Raw genomic sequence first — 18880 nt, forward strand, 5'->3', positions numbered from 1 at the left:
TTTTCTAGACTAGAGCAGTTTCTTAGCTCCCCCTACTGGAAGGGCTGTATACTTCTAGGACAGGGGTTTTTCTATACCACATGGAATGTTGAGGGTCTGGGGTGATGATGACCATGGACTTGGGATCAGGACCCCTAGTTTCTTCTACAACAATATAGTCATGCCTACAGAGGCTTATAAAACTTACCATGGGCTATACACACTCATACGTGGAGGCTTAGGACAAAGGCCCCTACATGCAAATGGATCATGGGTACTAGGAGCAGCAGTAGTGTATTGAGAAGGAAGAAGAGTTCCTTTTGGAAGAAACGTACTTGACATTCACCACACACTAAGATAAAGTAGGTATCCTTTCATCCTTAAATGGTAAAAAAAAAACCAATCACTTTCTGCATGAATGTCCAAAGCGTTAGCTTCCTGTCCAATTATCCGTTCACTGCTTAGAGTTAATCAATAACAAGCTAATTAGGTTTACTTTTCAGCTAATCCTGCCTTTATCTCTGACTCTGAAAAAGGACAAATTATTCTCTTTTTAAGCAAACAACAGGAGAGCACCAGGTGCCTCGGGACATCCTCCCTTGCTGGATCTCACCCCTCGTGGCTTACCTGGTGTCTCCTCCTGCAGCTGTATTCAACCAGTGCCCGCAGCCAGGAGATGCTCTGCTCTCCCCTTCTTCTCCACAACAGGGACTCCTCACTATCTTCTTCCCTTTTCAAATAAACACTCAGCAGGCCAGTCCCTGCTCCGTACATGTGGTAGAAAAACGTCAAGCAGTGTTTCCCAGGGACGCCTCTCAGAGGCTGGGACAAAAGGTGTGCTTTCTGTCCATACACCATGTGGGAGGCTTCGATGTACATGTAGTAACCTTGAGAGGAATGTAAAGCAGGCATGGTTAAAAAAAAAAAAAGAGCCCAGCGTATTTTCTTCATTTGTAGAATTCCTGGAAACATAGCCACTTTGGCTGTAGTACTGAGAAAAATGTTTTATAATCCTGAAGAGTATGTATGATCCAAGAAAAATAGACTGCTGCAAGGATTAGACCACAAAACGATTTTTTTCATTTAATGGTTTATGATTCAGTTAAATAGACAGAAAGGGATTAATACAGCAGTATTATACCACTGGTATTATTATCACATCAGAACATACCTCACTACTTCAGATAATATTCCAAATGTTTTTGTACTCTCTCCAGCTTCACACATTGAAATCCTAGCACCTAAGGTGTCCATATGAAGAGGAGAAGTTGGGAGGCGATTACATCATAAGGGCAGTGACAGCCCCCAGATGAGATCAGCATCTTTATCAAGGACTTCTTACACTAACTCATGTCTTACACTATGAGAGGGGTGCTTGAAGAGAAGGTCACCTCTGAACAAGAAGGCCCTCCCCAGACATCAGATCTGCAGGGACCTTGATCTTGGACTTCCCAGCTCCCCCAACTGTGAGAAGCAAGTATATGTCATTTCTAAACGGTCCATCTTTAATTTGTCACAACAGCCCAAGCATAGCTCCTTCCCAAATCTATCCCAGCTCCTCCAGTTGCTCAGGCCCTGAACATGTGAGCCATACACGCATTACCCCCTCTGTGCTCTCTCCTCCTGCAGGCTGTCAGAACTCCTGGGGGATAAGGGATTTATCTGAATTTATCTGTCTCCAAGATAAATTCACAGCCCCATTCTATTCCCTGGACTGCTAGTGTCCTGGTCCAGTCATTTCACTTGGACTAATGGGGCAGATTCCTGGCTTGGGTGTCTGCTCTTCCCTTATCCCCTAGAATCTAACCTCAGCAGTTTCTATAGCAATCTTTCTAAATGCTCAATATGTGTATGTATGTTGTGTGTCGTGTGTGTGTTTACACACACCTGCGTGTCTCAATGTGAGCACGTCTGCCATCGTGCATGTGTGAAGCAGAGCAGAACCTTAGATGTTGGCTCATGCCTTCCATCTGGTTTGACACAGGGTTTATTTGCAGTTTTTCTGCAGTGTGTGCCGGATTATCAGCCTTGCGAGCTTCTGGGCATCCTTTAGTCTCTGCCTCTCATCTCCCCATAGGAACGCTGGGATTACAGAAGCTGATGCTACTGTATCCCTGGGCTCTGGGGATCCAAATGCAGGTCCTCACGACTTCACAAGTGCTTTTGCTTACTGGGCATCTTCTCAAACCTGGAAAGCTAAATTGTACCATGCCTTTGTGTGAAACTTCCATTAGTTCAGCCCAGAGTCTAGGCTGATGGCCTCAGGATTGCGTCAGCACCTTGAACAACCTGCCAGACTCTTCTGGAGATAATCTCATGTCTCACTCAGTCCTTATATGTTATATGGTACCTTTTCTTATATGTTTATAAGTTACCTTTTTCTATTGGACCTATTCTGACTTCACCACTTCAAGTCACTATCTCCCCCTCTCACCTGCTCCTTCAGCACTCTCATTCCCTATACCTTAATTTATTATGCTTTTGTAACATTTAATTGCCTTTTAATGGGTCATCTAATTTTCTCCTCTTTAATCTTTGTTTCTCTCTTCTGTGTTGCACAAGACCTTCCCTGTTTAGTTCAGTGCAATATTCCCAGTTCTTAGAGTAAGGTTTCAGACATGGTGGACGCTCAAATATTTGTGAGTGAATAGATGGACATCTTTTCTTTTATTGCACTAAGCCACAAACAAGTCTGATCATTTCCAGAGCACCTGACTCCACCAGGCTCACAATGAGAGAATGAGATTCTTGGCAGTGAGATAGGCCTTTGAGTTGGATGCTCTAAGGCAAAGCTACTACAAATCTAAAAGGTGATGAGATCAGAGCCTTATTAAAGAAAATGCTCTTAGACAAGTTACAAGTAACCTGAGGTATTTTGAAAATGAACATACACATAAAGCAGGGAATCGTGGTGCATGCCTGTGGTTCCAGCTCTTTGGAGGCAGAGGCCGAAGCTCAAGGTCATGTTTGACTTTCTAGTGAGTCTGAGGCCAGCCTGGGCTACTTGAGACCTTGTCACAAATTTTTCTTGAAAACATATTGAAAAAAATAAAAACCTGAAACACTCATTCAAAAATACTCCACATGTGTGACAATCCACAACTCTGTAACGTTCATTTGTTCATTGGCACAAAAATTGTTACATTGGATGTTTTTCACATTCCACAATGCAGGAAAACTTTATTGTATTTTATTTTGTGTAACTCTGTACCACTTAAGCTAGTGTCAAAGTAAACAAATACACATGCTTGTGGGTGTACATTCACACACACACACACACACACACACACACACACACACAATCCTAATGGAAGAGTATGTTTAATTTAGTTCCATGAAAAACCAGGTGAAGGCATGAGAATGGCCATGGTATGTCACTGAGCCATGTATTTAGGAGTTCTGTGCTTCCTGTGTGCAACTTAGTGGCACAGTAGAGTGACATTACCTTAAGACATGCTCAATAAAAAAAGCATTCTGAAGTGTGTGTAATAGTATATCCTACAATCCCAGTACTTGTGAAACTGAGGCAAGAGGATTGAGAATTTGATGTTAGCCTGAGCTGTATAAAAAGAAAAAAATATTTCAAGAAATAAATTTTAAGGTAACAAGAAAAAAAATGAAAAAAAAATTGTATTTTGCTTTGGAGTTCTCCAAGGCTCACTAGAAATCCCATGTAAAAAGACCTTTGCTACAGGTGAGACTCTAGTAGGAACGGCATTATTATCCTTTAAATATACCCTCCCTGTGCAAGTGCGAAGAACAGATTATGAGGGGCTGAGAGATAAAGGAGGAAGCAATGGACTCCTCATGAGTAACAGATGGCCTGAGATCACTTAATGATGATAATTCTTGGCCATGGTCATTCTGAGATCCTAGAAGATGAACAAACTCTCAGCCACTCCCTGAGTATTGGTTCAAATTCTTCCTGAGTACAAGATACTAGTTTCTTTAACATTGAAAGGGATAGTCTTATGTTGTGCCAGGTTCTCCTGGCAGGCCGGTGGACTGCAACTAAATCAGGGCTGCCTGTGCTGCCCCCTACAGCCTCACCTCCCTCCCTTTGGACTACATATTCCTATAAATACAACTTCTACAGCCTGTTTGCTTTCTGGTCCTGCATTTCTGAGTCTTGGGTGTCAGGTGAAAGCTATCAGCTAAGACTAATAATTCCAAGGGGCTTTCAGCTGAGTGCCGTGTGATTTGAAAGGAAGTCCACCGTGCTTGACCCAGGTAAGTGTGCTTTGTTTGGAAGAGGGGTCTGGAAGGGGGGGGGGCATTTTTCAGTCTACCACTCCAGTAGTTTTGGCCTTTGCAAATCACTTCAGGATATGATTTGTATTAAGGACACATGTATATGGAAATACTGAATTGAAGCAATATAGACCAACTTCTAGTCCTAAAAAAATGATTTTAACAAGTTTGTCAGCTCATCAGAGTATGATTAAGTGAACTGGCTATTCCTTTTGACTACAAATACTACTCCCCCCCCCCCCCCCTTTTGTGTAGCCCTGGCTGCTGTAGAACTGACTCTGTAGACCAGGCTGATCTCGAACTCAGAGATCCTTCTGCCTCTGCCTCCCAAGTGCTGGGATTAATGGCATTCGCCACTCCCCCCCCCCCCCCCCCCCGGCTACTTCTTTCTTCTTGATTTTTACACAATACTTCCTTTTCCTGAAACAACCATCGACCCTCACAGAGGCCACGTGCCTCGCACGTGTCTGGAAAGCAGAGAAAAGCTGAGTGTGCTGACAGTGGTTCCACGTCACAGCTTTGCGCTCTGTCTCAGCACCAAAGGCTTGGGGTGAAGCAGGACATCACAGGGCTGATGCTTGAGGCGAGGCCCTGGCTCCCTGCATAGGAAGGATTCCAGACTGTGGAAAGGGTTGTTAGTAGGACGAGGGTGGGGAGTAAAGCCTATTCTTTCCGTTGGCTACTGTCTGACAGCTAGGGTGCAGGTGTCCCATGAGACTCTCCTGGTGCTTGGGGCTCTGCTGTTTGTGAGACACCTGAGAAGTAGATTTGTGTGTGTGTGTGTGTGTGTGTGTGTGTGTGTGTGTGTGTGTGTTTCAAGACAGGGTTTCTCTGGGTAGCCTTGGCTGTCCTGGAACTCACTCTGTAGACCAGGCTGGCCTTGAACTCAAAGATCCGCCTGCCTCTGCCTCCCAAGTGCTGGGATTAAAGGCCTGCGCCACCACCCTTAGCTGCTTAACAGCTACTCTGCTAGGTTCTTTTTTTCAGGGTTGGGGAGGGGCTTTGACAGCCTCTGACTGTCAGATTCATGACTTTTGACTTTGCTGTGTCACCCACTTAGTTTAGCCACGATAAAAGACCTGTCATAAACAAGGAGTTAGTTTTCCATGGGCACACATTTCTGGAGCAGGATGGGAATGGTGGCTGCCCAACGATGGGATATGCTTAATGCCACCAAACCAAATGGGGACAGTGTATTTTTCCCACTGTTGTGAGTTTTAGAGAAAAGTTAGTTATAAAGTCGCCGGTCAGAGCCTAAGACGGGGGTGGGGGGGGGGGGTGGGGGGTGGAGGGCGGGGGAGGGGAGGAAGCACAGGGAGCTCCTATAGAGCAGGAGGGGCGCAGGCCACTGGAGCCATAGGCTGCTAGATTAGGGGCTCCTTGAAGGGCTTTCGGCAGAAATGAGGGTGAGGTACGGGGGTGGGGGTGGGGGTGGGGGAGGGCCAGTCCAGTCAGACCCACCAGATGTCCAGTATTTTAACAGTTTTAATCAATTAATTCTATAGGTTAGAATATGGAGTAATAGGTTTCATTTTGCATTTTCAAACATTTTTACCACATCTTTAGAAAGCTTTTCATAGAAGTCTTCCTTGGGAAAGTGGGGTCTGACAGGATCAGACGCAGCCATGGGAAGCTTAGCTGTAGAAAGACTGTAGCACACTGGAGCCGCTAGGTTACAATCTGGGTATTGGGTACACAAATCTTTTTTTTTTTTTTTTTTTTGGTTTTTTCGAGACGGGGTTTCTCTGTATAGCCCTGGCTGTCCTGGAACTCACTTTGTAGACCAGGCTGGCCTAGAACTCAGAAATCTGCCTCTGCCTCCCGAGTGCTGGGGATTAAAGGCGTGCGCCACCACGTCCGGCCCTGGGTACACAAATCTTAAAAGACAAGGACTTGAACTGAGCTGTTCTTTAATCAAATATGTACACACACACACACACACACACACACACACACACACACGCATGCACGCACACCATGAACATGCTCCTGCCTGACTGATCAGAAGTTTGAGGCTACCTGGCCACCAAGACCTTGCCTTAAGAAACAATACAAAAGAAACAAAGAAACCAAACCCAAACAACACTTCAAATACTTAGCTTTCTTTTTCTCTTAACAGCATATTTCAGTAAATAAATTATTCTTTGATGTGTGTTCTTAGAAATAAAGAAGACCCCCTACTTGGACTTATTAGTACATTGGAAGGTAGTTTAATTTCCAGAACAAATACTCAAGAACAACTGAAAAGCGATGGTGTCTTTCTTTGGAATCACAAAGACAGTGAATGGAGATGCTCTTTTGGGACGAGAAAAGATGGGGTAGAAAGACCACGTGTTAAGAGACCAAGTGGACCAGGAGCTGAGGCTATGGGGGTTGTGGGGAAGGAATTTCTTATAAATGACATAGTTATCTGTTGATATATTATTTATCATCATTTGGCCCGGAAATTCCCTATTGAAAACAACCTTCTAAAACAACATTTTTAAGTTCTGTCAGCCTGGCATCACATACATGGTAATAAAAACCCAGGAAGTTTCTTATGACCCGCTGTCACTGTCCTGTAAATAAGAGGGGGTGGTGGCATCGGTGTTAGGAAGCTTGCTGCTTCTGTAAGAGAGAGCTACTCATGCAGATGGTGCAGGGACCAAGGAATAAACCCAGCAAAGTCAATGCTACCTCCATGCCAGCCATTCTCCATCTGTCACAGAACTCTTTCTTTTAACAGCCGTGAAGTGGTAGGGCTAGAGTATTTTTGGAGGATGCCTTTGTTATTTTAGTACAGTGATTTATTGATATGTATTCCCCAAGATTTCATCATCCAGGTTCTATCTTCATGATATTTTTTTGTCCATCATACGCTCGTTGCATTTAATATTTCCTTTTTAATGCTTTACTTGTAATACTTCTTAGTTTTGTTACTCATATGTATTATTCGAGCAATAAACTTCATGTTATCATGAAAACAGAAAACAAGCTGTGAGGCTATAATATAATGCATCTGGCATGCTGGTTATGGGTTTTCATATGCATGGGTATTACTGGCAAACCTAAAAATAGCTATACTCTTATCAGTCGATGTTCTGGGGGTGGATAGACTATGATTAGGGGGCTTAATGACTCTACCAAATCTTTCGCTTTCTGCTAAGGAAATTTATTAGTGGTCACAGGCAATGGCTTTCTGTTTTAGAGAGGCACATATGGCATTAAACAGTGAATCCAGGAAAGTATTACAGAGCCAGACATCAGATTCAATAAAAGATTCATGAATTGTAAAAATAACAACATCACACATTTCAGTGGCTTTATGTATTACCAGTTAATCATCAGAGCGACCCTAGGGACTAATAGGGCATTAACCATGATTGCTGCTTTATATAAGGAAACTCAGACTCAGAAAGGCCATGTAATCATGCTCCAGGCTCTGCAGCCAGCAAGGAGCAGGGACAGCTCACTGCTGGACGCTTTGTCTTTCCACAAGACTGTACCATGCCAACCTCAGACTGTGGAAAGGTCTTTTTGCAATGTCCTTTAATAAGCCAGGAACTGTATCTCCCTTGGATTTGCTAATATATGATGATGCATTGATTCTGACAGGCACAGAAGTACCTGGCATATTTATAGAGGGCTTTTTTGAGCTTCTCATTTTATTTAATGGATTTATATTGACTTACCATTTAATACAGTTATTTACAAAATGGCTTAGATGCCTCTCTCCTTTCTTCCTTCTCACTGTATATGCTCCTGCTAGTATAGACTGACAGGCTTGACGGATGGGGCGTGAAAAGGTAGGATGCAGTGTACAGATACAGACATGTCCTTCAAAAGTCCCAGAATGCATTATGTTAATTAAAAGTGCCCCGGGACCATCAAGGGTAAACAAATACACGGTAGGCATCAAGGAGACACACAGTGTCTCAGTGGAGCCCTTTCCCATGTATAACAGGAAGTCCCACCCTTTACGGTCTCTGTGGTTATCTAATTATCTACATTTGAAAAGAAACCGTAAAAAAAGTTTGTTAGGATTAAATGCCATAAGCCTCCAATGCAGGCAATAGCTTTCTTTTTTTTGTTTTTGTTTTTTTTTGGTTTTTCGAGACAGGGTTTCTCTGTGTAGCTCTGGCTGTCCTGGAACTCATTTGTAGACCAGGCTGGCCTCGAACTCAGAAATCTGCCTGCCTCTGCCTCCCGAGTGCTAGGGTTAAAGGCGTGCGCCACCACGCCCGGCGCTTTTTTTTTTAAATGCAAGTCATTATTATTATTATTATGGCAGTGTGTACCTAATAACAAAAAGCTTATTGCTGCTACCTAAGAAAAGCAGCAGATAATTATTAAAACTTTACTAAATGCATTTCCACAATATTTAATATGTTGCTTCAGCTGATCTATAATAGGCTGTCTACCTCCAGCACCCTAAAAAAAAAATCTATGAATTGCTGTTAATTGTTTGAATAAATGAAACATTTCAAAATACGTTATTTCAGGATTTGTCCCCCAGTAAAGAAAATTTTCAATGTTATCCATCTAAGTAAGCAGCATTATATTAACCGTTCAAGTTACTTTAAATCACTGGTTCTCAATCTTCCTTTAATACAATTCTTCACGTTGTGGTGACCCTCGACCACAAAATTATTTTCATTGCTGTTTCCTAACTGTGTTTTTGTTGCTGTTATGAATCATAATGTAAATATCTGATATGTAGGATATCTGACATGCACCCCTTTGGAAAGGGTCATCCAAGCCCCAAGGGCATCACAGGTTAAGAACTGTTGCTTTAAATAATATGATATGGTTGTCCAAGTGTCTTCTGTGACAACAGAATAAAGAGTAGACATTTATAGCATTTTTATACTCAGTGTTTACAAGGATTCTTGCTTGACTCACATTAGTCTCCTCAATCTTTCCCTAGGCCTAACTTCTCCTCACAAAATCCTATTTTGTAGGTAACTTTCTAAGTCAGGCATCTTCCATCCTAGATATCTAATCGAGGAGATACGTACATAATCATTGCCTTCATCTTCCACCATCCCATGAATGACAGCCGTGGGCTGCTTTCATCAAGAATTCTGGTAGGTCAGTTCATCCAGAGTCCTTCCTACCCCTGACATCACTTCCTGTTCCTTTTCCATGCCCTGATCTCATCTAGCTCCGTGTTTCTCCATCCCTCCTTGGCCATGCTATCTCCTCCAGTGAGAAATCACTCGGCGCTGTTTCCTATGTCCGCCATGATGGCCGTGAGAAAAGTCTGCTTTACTGTGCTTTAACAAGAACAGTGAGAATAGTTTCCTCAACATAATATCCCCAGTATTTATCACTCTGAATGGGGACCTATACAAGGAAAGACACAGACCATAACATCCACTGTTGGGCAGATTACAACAGAGTCTGTATACATTTGAATATCTTCCTATTACCCTTTGCCAAAGAATAAGACACTATGCAATATTGTCTCTGATATAACAAGACATTTGGCAGAAGATGCAGAAAAACACCAACAAATGCTTATAGTTATAAGATGCCAGAGATATAAAGATTCTAAATAGTGTGATCAGGAGGTAAGACTTATGGGTAAGGTGGCAGGTTAAAAGCTCATCCCAGAGGATCCAGTGCCCATTTCTGGCCTTTGTGGACATTGCAGGTAAATGGTGCTCAGATATACATGCAGGAAAAACAGCCATACGTGTAAAAATAAATCAATTTATTTTTTAAAAAAGCATTGCAATCTACATCAAAATTCCAAGGAAATGGAAAAAAAAATCTCAAAATTCACATGGAAGCACAAAACAACCTAGATATCCAAAACACTCCTGAACAAAATGAATATTTCCACATGTTCTTCATGGCACACATACATGCATATGTCCATATGCACACACAAAATAATTAATAATAAATTAAATTAAATTAAACATTTTAAACTGTATATATTTTTCTTCATGATATGATGCCTATGATTTGATCCCCAAATAAATTAAGAGATGAAAATACAAAATATGAAATACAGAACACATGTATATACAGTGCAAGTAAATTAATAAAAGCTAAAACTATAATTACCGTATGACTGAGCCCAGCTACACTATTTCTGGCACCTATGTTCCATGGGCTTCATATCCTATTTGTTCAACTGTGCTCGTTGTCACTCTATTCACAATCACTGGGAAATGGAGTTATCCTAGCTGTCCATCACCTGATGATTAGATAATAAAATGTGATATACTAACACAATAGGATTTTAGTCAGTTATAAAGAAAACGTAATTATTAAATTTGTAGGGAAATGTGTGGAATTGGTAAGATAAGTCAGGATCAGAAAAAGAAACGCTGCATGTTCTCTCATACATTTTTATGGTTTTTTTTTTTTTAATTTAATTTGGGCTATCTTTGGTGGTCAGAAAGCTAGAAAGGGCACATGAGGGAGGGAGAGGATGAGGCCCTCAATGGGAGTAGGCAACCGTAGCACACATGTGCTGGCTAGCCTTCGTAGTGCTGAAAGGTGTCCTAAGCAGGCTGCTGGGGAGAAAATTCATCAGTAGGCTTACCTAGAGCTGGATCATACACGCCACAAGACTGAGCTTCTAGGTAAGATGTCCCTACCTGTGAAATAGTGTCATGACTGTTATGAGAACAACCAATTGGATTTGAGGTCTGCTTCCTATGAAGGATGTCATGCCTGGTATTTTAAACTTGGTGAAAAATCCTATGACTGGGAGAGTCATAGACCCTAGGAGAGAAACTTACTACTGTTGTTTTGCAAATGAACACGACGTCAAACTGCTTTCTAAATATTTGTGTTTATACTCATAGATTAGTGATTCTCTAAAACTTAGTTTTATAAAAAAAAAAAAAGCTTCTTTTTGTGTTGGACAGTGGTTAGTGCAGAGACTCCTACCTGATCCAAATTCTGAGAGTAAGCTACAGGTCCAAATGGGACTTCTAAACCAACCTCCTAAGACTCAGGAAACCCTGGGGAAAGGCAGAATGCAGTATGAGTACTGGAGGATGTGGAGGGGGTTGAGACACAACATGGCTACTGTATTCATAAATTTATATCCTCTACGGTAATCTGCACAGGACCAGTTTAAGATCAAGCCAGCCAACATTCTAGGAGAGATTCATGATATTGTATTCATAATTATTGGCGATTGATAGTTGTTGGGGGAAGGGAGTCTTTCTTTTTTTTTCTTTTCCTTTTTTATTAGATATTTTCTTTATTTACATTTCAAGTGTTATCCCCTTTCCTAGTCTCCCCTCTGAAAATCCTCTATCTCCTTCCCCCTCCCCTTGCTCCCCAACCCACCCACTCCTACTTCCTGGCCCTGGCATTCCCCTATACTGGGTCATAGAACCTTCACAGGACCAAGGGCCTCTCCTCCCATTGATGACCGACTAGGCCATCCTCTGCTACATGTGCAGCTAGAGCCATGAGTCTCACCATGTGTTTTCTATGATTGGTCGTTTAGTCTCAGGGAGCTCTGTGGGTACTGGTTAGTTCATATTGTTCCTCTTAGGGGGCTGTAACCCCTTCAGCTTCTTGGGTCCTTTCTGTAGCTCCTTCATTGGGGACTCTGTGCTCCGTCCAATGGATGACTGTGAGCATCCACTTCTGTATTTGCCAGGCACTGGCAGAGCCTCTCAGGAGACAGCTATATCAGGCTTCTGTCATCAAAGTCTTGTTGGCATCATCAATAGTGTCTGTGTTTGGTGGTTGTTTATGGGATGGATCGCCAGGTGGAGTCATTTTTCTTTGGGATGTGGCCACTAGTAGGCCCATGCTTTTCCAGATGATCCCCATACCCATGCATTTACAAACTCAGTGGGTCATTTCTTAAAAAAAAAAAGACAAAAGAAGAGCACATAAAGGTGGGAAGGGAAAGCTTAGGTGAGAGTCTAGAGACAGCAGGAAAGGAGATTAAGGTTGGGTATGATTAAGTAGATTGTATACATGTTTGAAATTGTCAATAAATGAAAATATTCTAAAAATGTGATTGGTTGCACTGTAGTACAGAATAGAGCAATGCTGCTAACTTCTGAGCTAAGTCATTTGTTGTAAGTAAATGCTGTTACAGAAGGTGAGATCAGAGCCGCCTCTTTTGGCTCTGGTGTGTGATTGATAGTGCTAAGATTCCTAGAGGAAATTTAGGACAGACAAATAGAAAAGCAGCCAAGGCTCTTGAAGGGTTAATGATTTAAAAGCCTCAGGCAAGCTGAGAAGCAGACAGGAAAGGGTCTGGCTCCTAATATCTTCAGGTAGTTAAGAGCCACAAAACTCCTGATATGAGGTTGGGTTTACCAACCGCTGTTTGCATTTACAGTTCGAGACTTCAGGGGAAACAGATCTACAGATGGGATCCTCCACTGGAAAAGTTCCTTCTTCTGCCCTATAAAATCTCCTAGCCCCTTGCTTCTTTGTGCACAGTCCTCACTTCTGCCACCCTTTATTGTTTTGGTAGAGGCCACTCTCCTCTTTGATTTTCACACTGTCTTGATCAACCCTGACCTAACAGGGAGGCATCTTGGTCAGAGCATTCAGAGAACGGTCTAAGCTGCAAGGCATCGAGGAACCAACGGGTTCCAGAGGAAACGGAAGGTCCACAAAATGAGCTCAAGATGTCCCGAGTTACCTCCCTCTTTAGGCATCACTCAGAGACACCAACAAACTCACTGATGTGAGCAGAGAGTAACCAGTGTTCAAAGTCGGAGGGCCACATTTTATGAGGAAAAAGGGACAGAAAAGAGAACATATTACTTGGCACTCTTCATTTGGGGTTTTTGTCAACTTCTTAACTTGAAGAGACCAAGAGACAGGAAGTTAAACACAAAATAAGGTGTCATTTCCTGCCTTCTCACCAGCTAGAGGCAATGTTTAAATTTAGTACAGAGTAGAGAGAACAGTTCGTCAATAGACCCAGGAGGCCGCTGTTGGAAACCACTCTCCAGGTGAGTGAGGCAGAACCGGATGTGTACCCAGGAAGCAGAGACTCACCCCTAAGTCATACTGCCTCAGTTCTTATCCTCTGACAGGAAAACACCACCACAGAAGTGCTCTGTGAGATTTCATTGATGATAATTCAAGAAGTCAAATTTATCATAGATTTTTGAGGTGTGTGTGTGTGTGTAGACAAACCCCACTTGTGGGAGATGGGTAGCCCATACGTGGAGTTCCCACATAAGACATTATTGTTTAATGGTTTGAGTGTATAATAACAAGTTTGAGGGGTTAGGGTATAGTTTAATAATGCCACTCTTGCCTGCTATGTGCAGGGCTCTGGGTTCAACCTCCAGCACTACAAAACACACGCATATGTTTATATGAGTATATAAATACGTGGATCTATTCAAGAAAATGGATAAGCTAATGGCAAATTTCATCAATGAACTTGAGTCTATTAAAAAGCAAGCAGGTGGCGGGAAGGGTTTCAGAGAAGCAGAACAAGGACCACTGCAAAAGGAACAAAGACCACCGCAAAAGCAATAAGAACACCAGCAGAAACCATGATCAAAGCTAACTTTAATCAGCATCTGACAGCTAACCAGCACCTCCTAACCAGCAGCTAACCAGCAGCCTAAGAGTGCTTGTTCAGGGGAAGTGCTTGGTTCTTGCTAAGAGCAGTGATGTTTTTACTCAGCCTCTTCATCTTCACCTTTCCTACTAAGGCACATGTGGGGAGCAGGATGGGAGCAGACACTGAGTCAGAGCAGGTGGGCTACCTCCCAGACACTCCATTCCTGGGAAATCGGCATTATCTGATCCATTTGGCAGCAAATCGAAGAGCTCCATTCACAGGGCTCGTCTTTATTTAACCTGAGATGATGTATTGATTCTGACAGTCACACAGCAGCTTGACATATTTATAGTGTGGCTTTCCTGAGCTTTTCTTTTCATTTATTGGACACGTATTGACTGACTAGCTAGTGCAGCTGTCTATAAAACAGGTTTGCACGCCCCCCCCCACCCCCCGCGTTTCTTTTTGCCTCCCTTGTTTGAGTTCTGCCAGCTATAAACTGAAGGTTTTAAGCAAGGAAAGTGAAAAGAGAGACCTGATTCAGAGGCACCTTATCTTGTATCCAAGGCAGATACTGAAGGCCTTTGGTTTTCAGTATAGAGGGGTCTTCAGTCACTCCTAGTTTAAACCCCTGCAGAATTTCTCTGCACCTATGGGAATGAGGTAGGAATGGGGAGTCACTGTGAAACGGCACATATCTAAGCCAGTGAGGGTGGGAGTGTATGAAAAAGGATTTCTTCTTTTACTCTATTTAATGGTTGGGAGAGATAATTCAACACATTTATTAGATATTTTCATTAACTCAATCAGTTAGACATAGCAGTGGCCAAGTCAAGGATGCTTCTTTGTTGTGTGGACTGATAATACTATTCTTGTTGTATGACTCTGTCCTCCATTCCTGCTGTGGGGACTCATAGCTTCAAGTACACGCCCTCCATATAAGGTACTACATCCATTCCAGTAGTGACAAGTGCGACAGGCCCCGCAAACCTGGGCGCTGTCCCGAGGCGAAAAGTTCATGGAAACTTAGCCTCCTGGAATCGTGGCATCCTGTATAAAGAATGCTCCAATGTCCTTGCTTTAGTTGGCTAATGGATCTGTGTGCTCTTCCTTAATATTGCTTTATTACAAGTGCTCCTAAGGATTGATATTTTGACATATAGCTAAGTTAGATTCTAGGCAGTCCTTGATCCAACCTTGGGCATGGATAGCTAAGTCACTGCCCTACACTGAAATTTACCATTATCTAGGAAGAAGGAAGTTTGTGACCTAAAGAGGAACCAGAGTAGATACTTAGAACTATAGGTAGCTGAGTTACACCCATACACAAATATTTACAATGGCCTAGGGGGAAGGTGGACTATACTTAGGAACTTTGGCAAGGGCACGAAGCCCTCGCCCCTGGCTTCTAAGATTAAGTGGACCTTAGGTGGAGCTGTTTTTTATTCCAATTGTTAACATTGAATTTTATCCCAGTTCGTTCCTGCCAGTCCTTCCGTGTTTGCATTCCTCTGTTTTGTGTAAGAATCCACTAACTTCTTAGTACCTTGCGGGTGTGTCATCCAACTTCCCTATTTCCTTCTGTATAAAAAGTTTGATGCTCGATTTGACAAATTACATTCAGATCCACACACCCTTGTGTCGAGTCTGTCTTTCAATTCCCACCGAACTCCTTGTCCACCTGCAGTCAGAGGCCTGTTCCACGCAGACAGGGACCAAAGAGGGTCTGCGGCACTTGAGGGTCCATTTTCATGGGACTCCAGGTTGACAGTGTCCTACAGCCAGTGTTGTAACTTAGAGTCCCTGAAAGCTGTTTCACTGCTTAAAGGGCTGCATGTCTCACACCTGGTGTCTCTTCCTCCTGTCACGTGTCCCTATTCCTTACCATTCCTGATCTACTCTGGCTTATCCTTCAAGGCACTGCCATGAGCACCCAGGAGATACGGGATGGGATTGCGTGATATTAATGGTAACTTCAAATTCTAAGATATTTGATTCTTATATTTCTGCTGCTGGTAACTTTAATAATTAGTCATTTGTGGGGCTGAGGAGATGGTTGGGAGGGTAAAGGTGCTTGCCCCAAGCTTGATGACCTAAGTTCAGTCTCAGGGATCTACATGGTAGACAGAGAACAGACACCAGGAGGCTGACCTCTGACCTCCACACTCACACTGTGGTGCATGCAGGCACATATCTACACCCACACTCTCTCCTCAGTTGAATAAATGTAGAGAGAAACCCAGTCAAGCTGTTTTAGAGGAGTCTTTGTTTATGCTTTCAATTTGGAAAGGGTCACACTTCTTGTCCCTCTTCCATCTCACAGCTGATATATGTCAGCCTTATTTAGCGCACGCTATTAAAGACTGGAAGACAAGAAAGCTACTTTTCCATGTGGTTAGGAGAATGGGGTGCACTCCTGGAGCTACGCTTATAGTATCAGAATATAGACACTAGAAATAGTTCATTTCTGTTGATTATAGATGATTTCTGTTGGTCACATGCATCATGAGTCATGTGACGGTGATGCCAATGAGGCAGTGTGCAAAGAATATGGTCACTGGAATGAAACAAACCTGAAATACAGTCCCCACTTTACCAGTTACTACAAGTAGCTCCAAAGGACACTTAACTCCGCCAAGCTTCGATTTCCCTGTCTGAAAATTGGGGCCTTTAACTTACATTACAGATTGTAGGAAGGATATAATGATTCTAGGCACAGAAACCTGACCAGAGTAAATGTTCATCACATCATCCCTAGCTTTACAGTGAGAGGGTCATTAAAGTAATTGAGAGCCCTTACCCAATGCTATATATCTATAGGTACCGTGGGCATAGTATAGTAGAATTTGTTTTCTTGCTTGCATTGCTATGCACAGGAATAAAAAGATAGATCCAAAAATATTTTACTAGATAAAAATCTGAACGGCATCTTGAGAATCTTTTGGAATTTAATATTGAAGCAGGTGAAATAATTTATTTAAAAAAAACAACAACATTCTCTACACTGTGCACCAGAGAAGTTCATTTCATGTGTCTAGAATTCATTCAGATTAAAGATGGAGTTCAGTAAGAAACATTTGTATTCATGGTCTTGCTGGGAAGTTTCACCCTAGCCAGATGACACAGTTTTATAAGTTTTCAAAAACACAAAGGAAACCTAACCACACCATCTTTAAACAAAGCCACCCAAGCTAATTAACATAGGTTCCCATAGCCGGTAATGATGTCCGTAAAGGACTAGAGTTATGAGTTATTTAATACATATTGCACATGTTTTTGATAGAATTTCATAGAGTTTTGAGTGTGTGTGGAGGAGGTGGAGCATATCCTATGAGTCAGACAAGCCTAGAGTGTAGCACAAAGCCACAAGGCCCAGGAGCAGGCCTGGGCTGTCACCCACTTAACATGAAAGAATTTTTCCTTCTCTTTGGATATCCATTCCATGGCACTGACTCCTGGGAGGGAGTCTGCTATGGGTTAAGTTGCTTCTCTCCAAAACACATGTGATGAAGCCCTAACCTCATTCCTCAGAGCGGGGCTATATTTAGAGACTGGGCTTCTCAAGATGAAACTGAATTAAAAGAGGATTGTTAGGGTGGATCTCCATTTGGTACAAGTGTTATAAAAACAGAGACATGAGGGATGTGTTGTCACAGAAGGAGGGCCATGTGTGCACACTGCAGAAGATAGCCATTTGCAAGCCAGAGGAAAGCAACCATGTGGATACCTTGATCTTGGACCACTCCTTGTAGTTAGGTAAGTGAGTGGTAGTTGTAGTTATTCGCATTTTCTAGAAGTCAAGTCAACTGGGGATTTAGGTAGCTTCCCGAAGGCCATACTCAGTGAGTGAATTCGTTGGGTTATCCCATCTCCAAAGCCCACGCCTGCATCTCTTCCACCCCTGGCCTCATTGCTTCCCTTTGCTCTTTCTCAGGAAAGGCACCTTCACTACTTCCCCATCTGATTCTGCCCTGTCTTCCATGTCAAGGCATTTCACAGTCTGTTATCCAGAATATGCTCCCCTACTGCTGTGACATTGTCATCTTATGTGAATGTTTGATGGCATCTTTTTATACCTCTAAATGAAACCTTCTTTATGTCTGCATACATGGGATAAAAACTATCAACCTTCTCCCAGAAAAACATTTTTGTAACAGATGAGCTAAGCTGATCTGTTCTTTTCTACTGCATCCCTGATAGGAAAAATGATATCTATAATCCCATTTTTTTTTTTCCCCTAGCGAAGGTTTTGTTTGGTTTTTCCTTTTTGTTTTGAGGCAGGACTTGTTATACATCCCAGTGTGGCCTGGATTTCATTGTGTGACCCAGGCTCCTGCCTCAGCCTCCTGAGTGCTGGGATTATAAATGTGTACCACTATGCCAGTTATTGGAGGTCTTGCTATATAATGAGTATTCGTATATGTTCAAGGAAAGGTTTTTGTTTATTCATTTACTCACTCACTCACTCATTCATGCATTTGTTCACTTATCCCACAATGATTTTTGCATGTCTATCATGCATAAGTCACAATATTAAGTACTGTGGGAATTCAACAGGCTTATAATACTCTGCTCTCATGACATTGCTATTCAGAGCCAATAAGGCTCATTGTTGATGGGCATTGTATCACAGGCCTTTAATTCCAGCACCTGGGAGGCAGACACAGACAGATGGATCTCTGTGAATTTAAGGCCAGCCTTAAATTCATAAACATAGCATGTTTCAGGCCAGCTAGGACTCCACTGTAAAACCCTTTCTCACAAAAGGGCTCGGGTTGGAGATTTTTCATCACAGTTACCCCTTTCCAAAGAAGTGTGTGTTGAAAGTCCATGAGGCTACCTCTGCTTACCATGCTAGGATATCCTTTCTGAGACTGAAGCCAATCCAGAAAACCCAGTGGAGAAAGAGCAAAGAGTCTCATGATTATACCCTTTATCTTTTGCAACAGGATATGCCTGAATGGACCTTTACCAGTATCAAAATTCAGAAGGAGCTCTCTGTCCACTTAAACTGGTTTGATTCCTGTTTCTGTTGTATGCTACCCAAGTGTTTCCATATATGACATATAGTATCAGTGTGACTTCCTGATGCATTTTCAGATGGGGATCTTGTAGTATTTTTAGAATCATTAGTCATACCAAAAGTCG

At 42.5% G+C, this 18880-nt stretch overlaps 1 protein-coding gene across 3 annotated transcripts in view; it reads right to left on the reverse strand.

Moving 5' to 3' along the window:
- The window catches only part of Mamdc2 (MAM domain containing 2), a 145889-nt gene that overhangs the window by 7547 nt on the left and 119462 nt on the right, over positions 1-18880 (reverse strand). For 2 of the 3 annotated variants that reach the window (XR_003952820.1, NM_174857.3), the window contains exon 12: positions 607-866. Coding sequence is in view for 2 of the 3 variants with exons in the window: in NM_174857.3 (NP_777282.1) it covers positions 607-866 (260 nt within the window). In the remaining variant the exon portion in view is untranslated. Of the gene's footprint in view, positions 1-606; positions 867-11081; positions 12054-18880 lie in introns of those variants that run through there. The other variant, XM_006527346.3, reaches the window with a different exon arrangement.

The sequence above is a fragment of the Mus musculus genome, chromosome 19 (genome assembly GCF_000001635.26).
Source record: "Mus musculus strain C57BL/6J chromosome 19, GRCm38.p6 C57BL/6J".
NCBI lineage: Eukaryota > Metazoa > Chordata > Mammalia > Rodentia > Muridae > Mus > Mus musculus.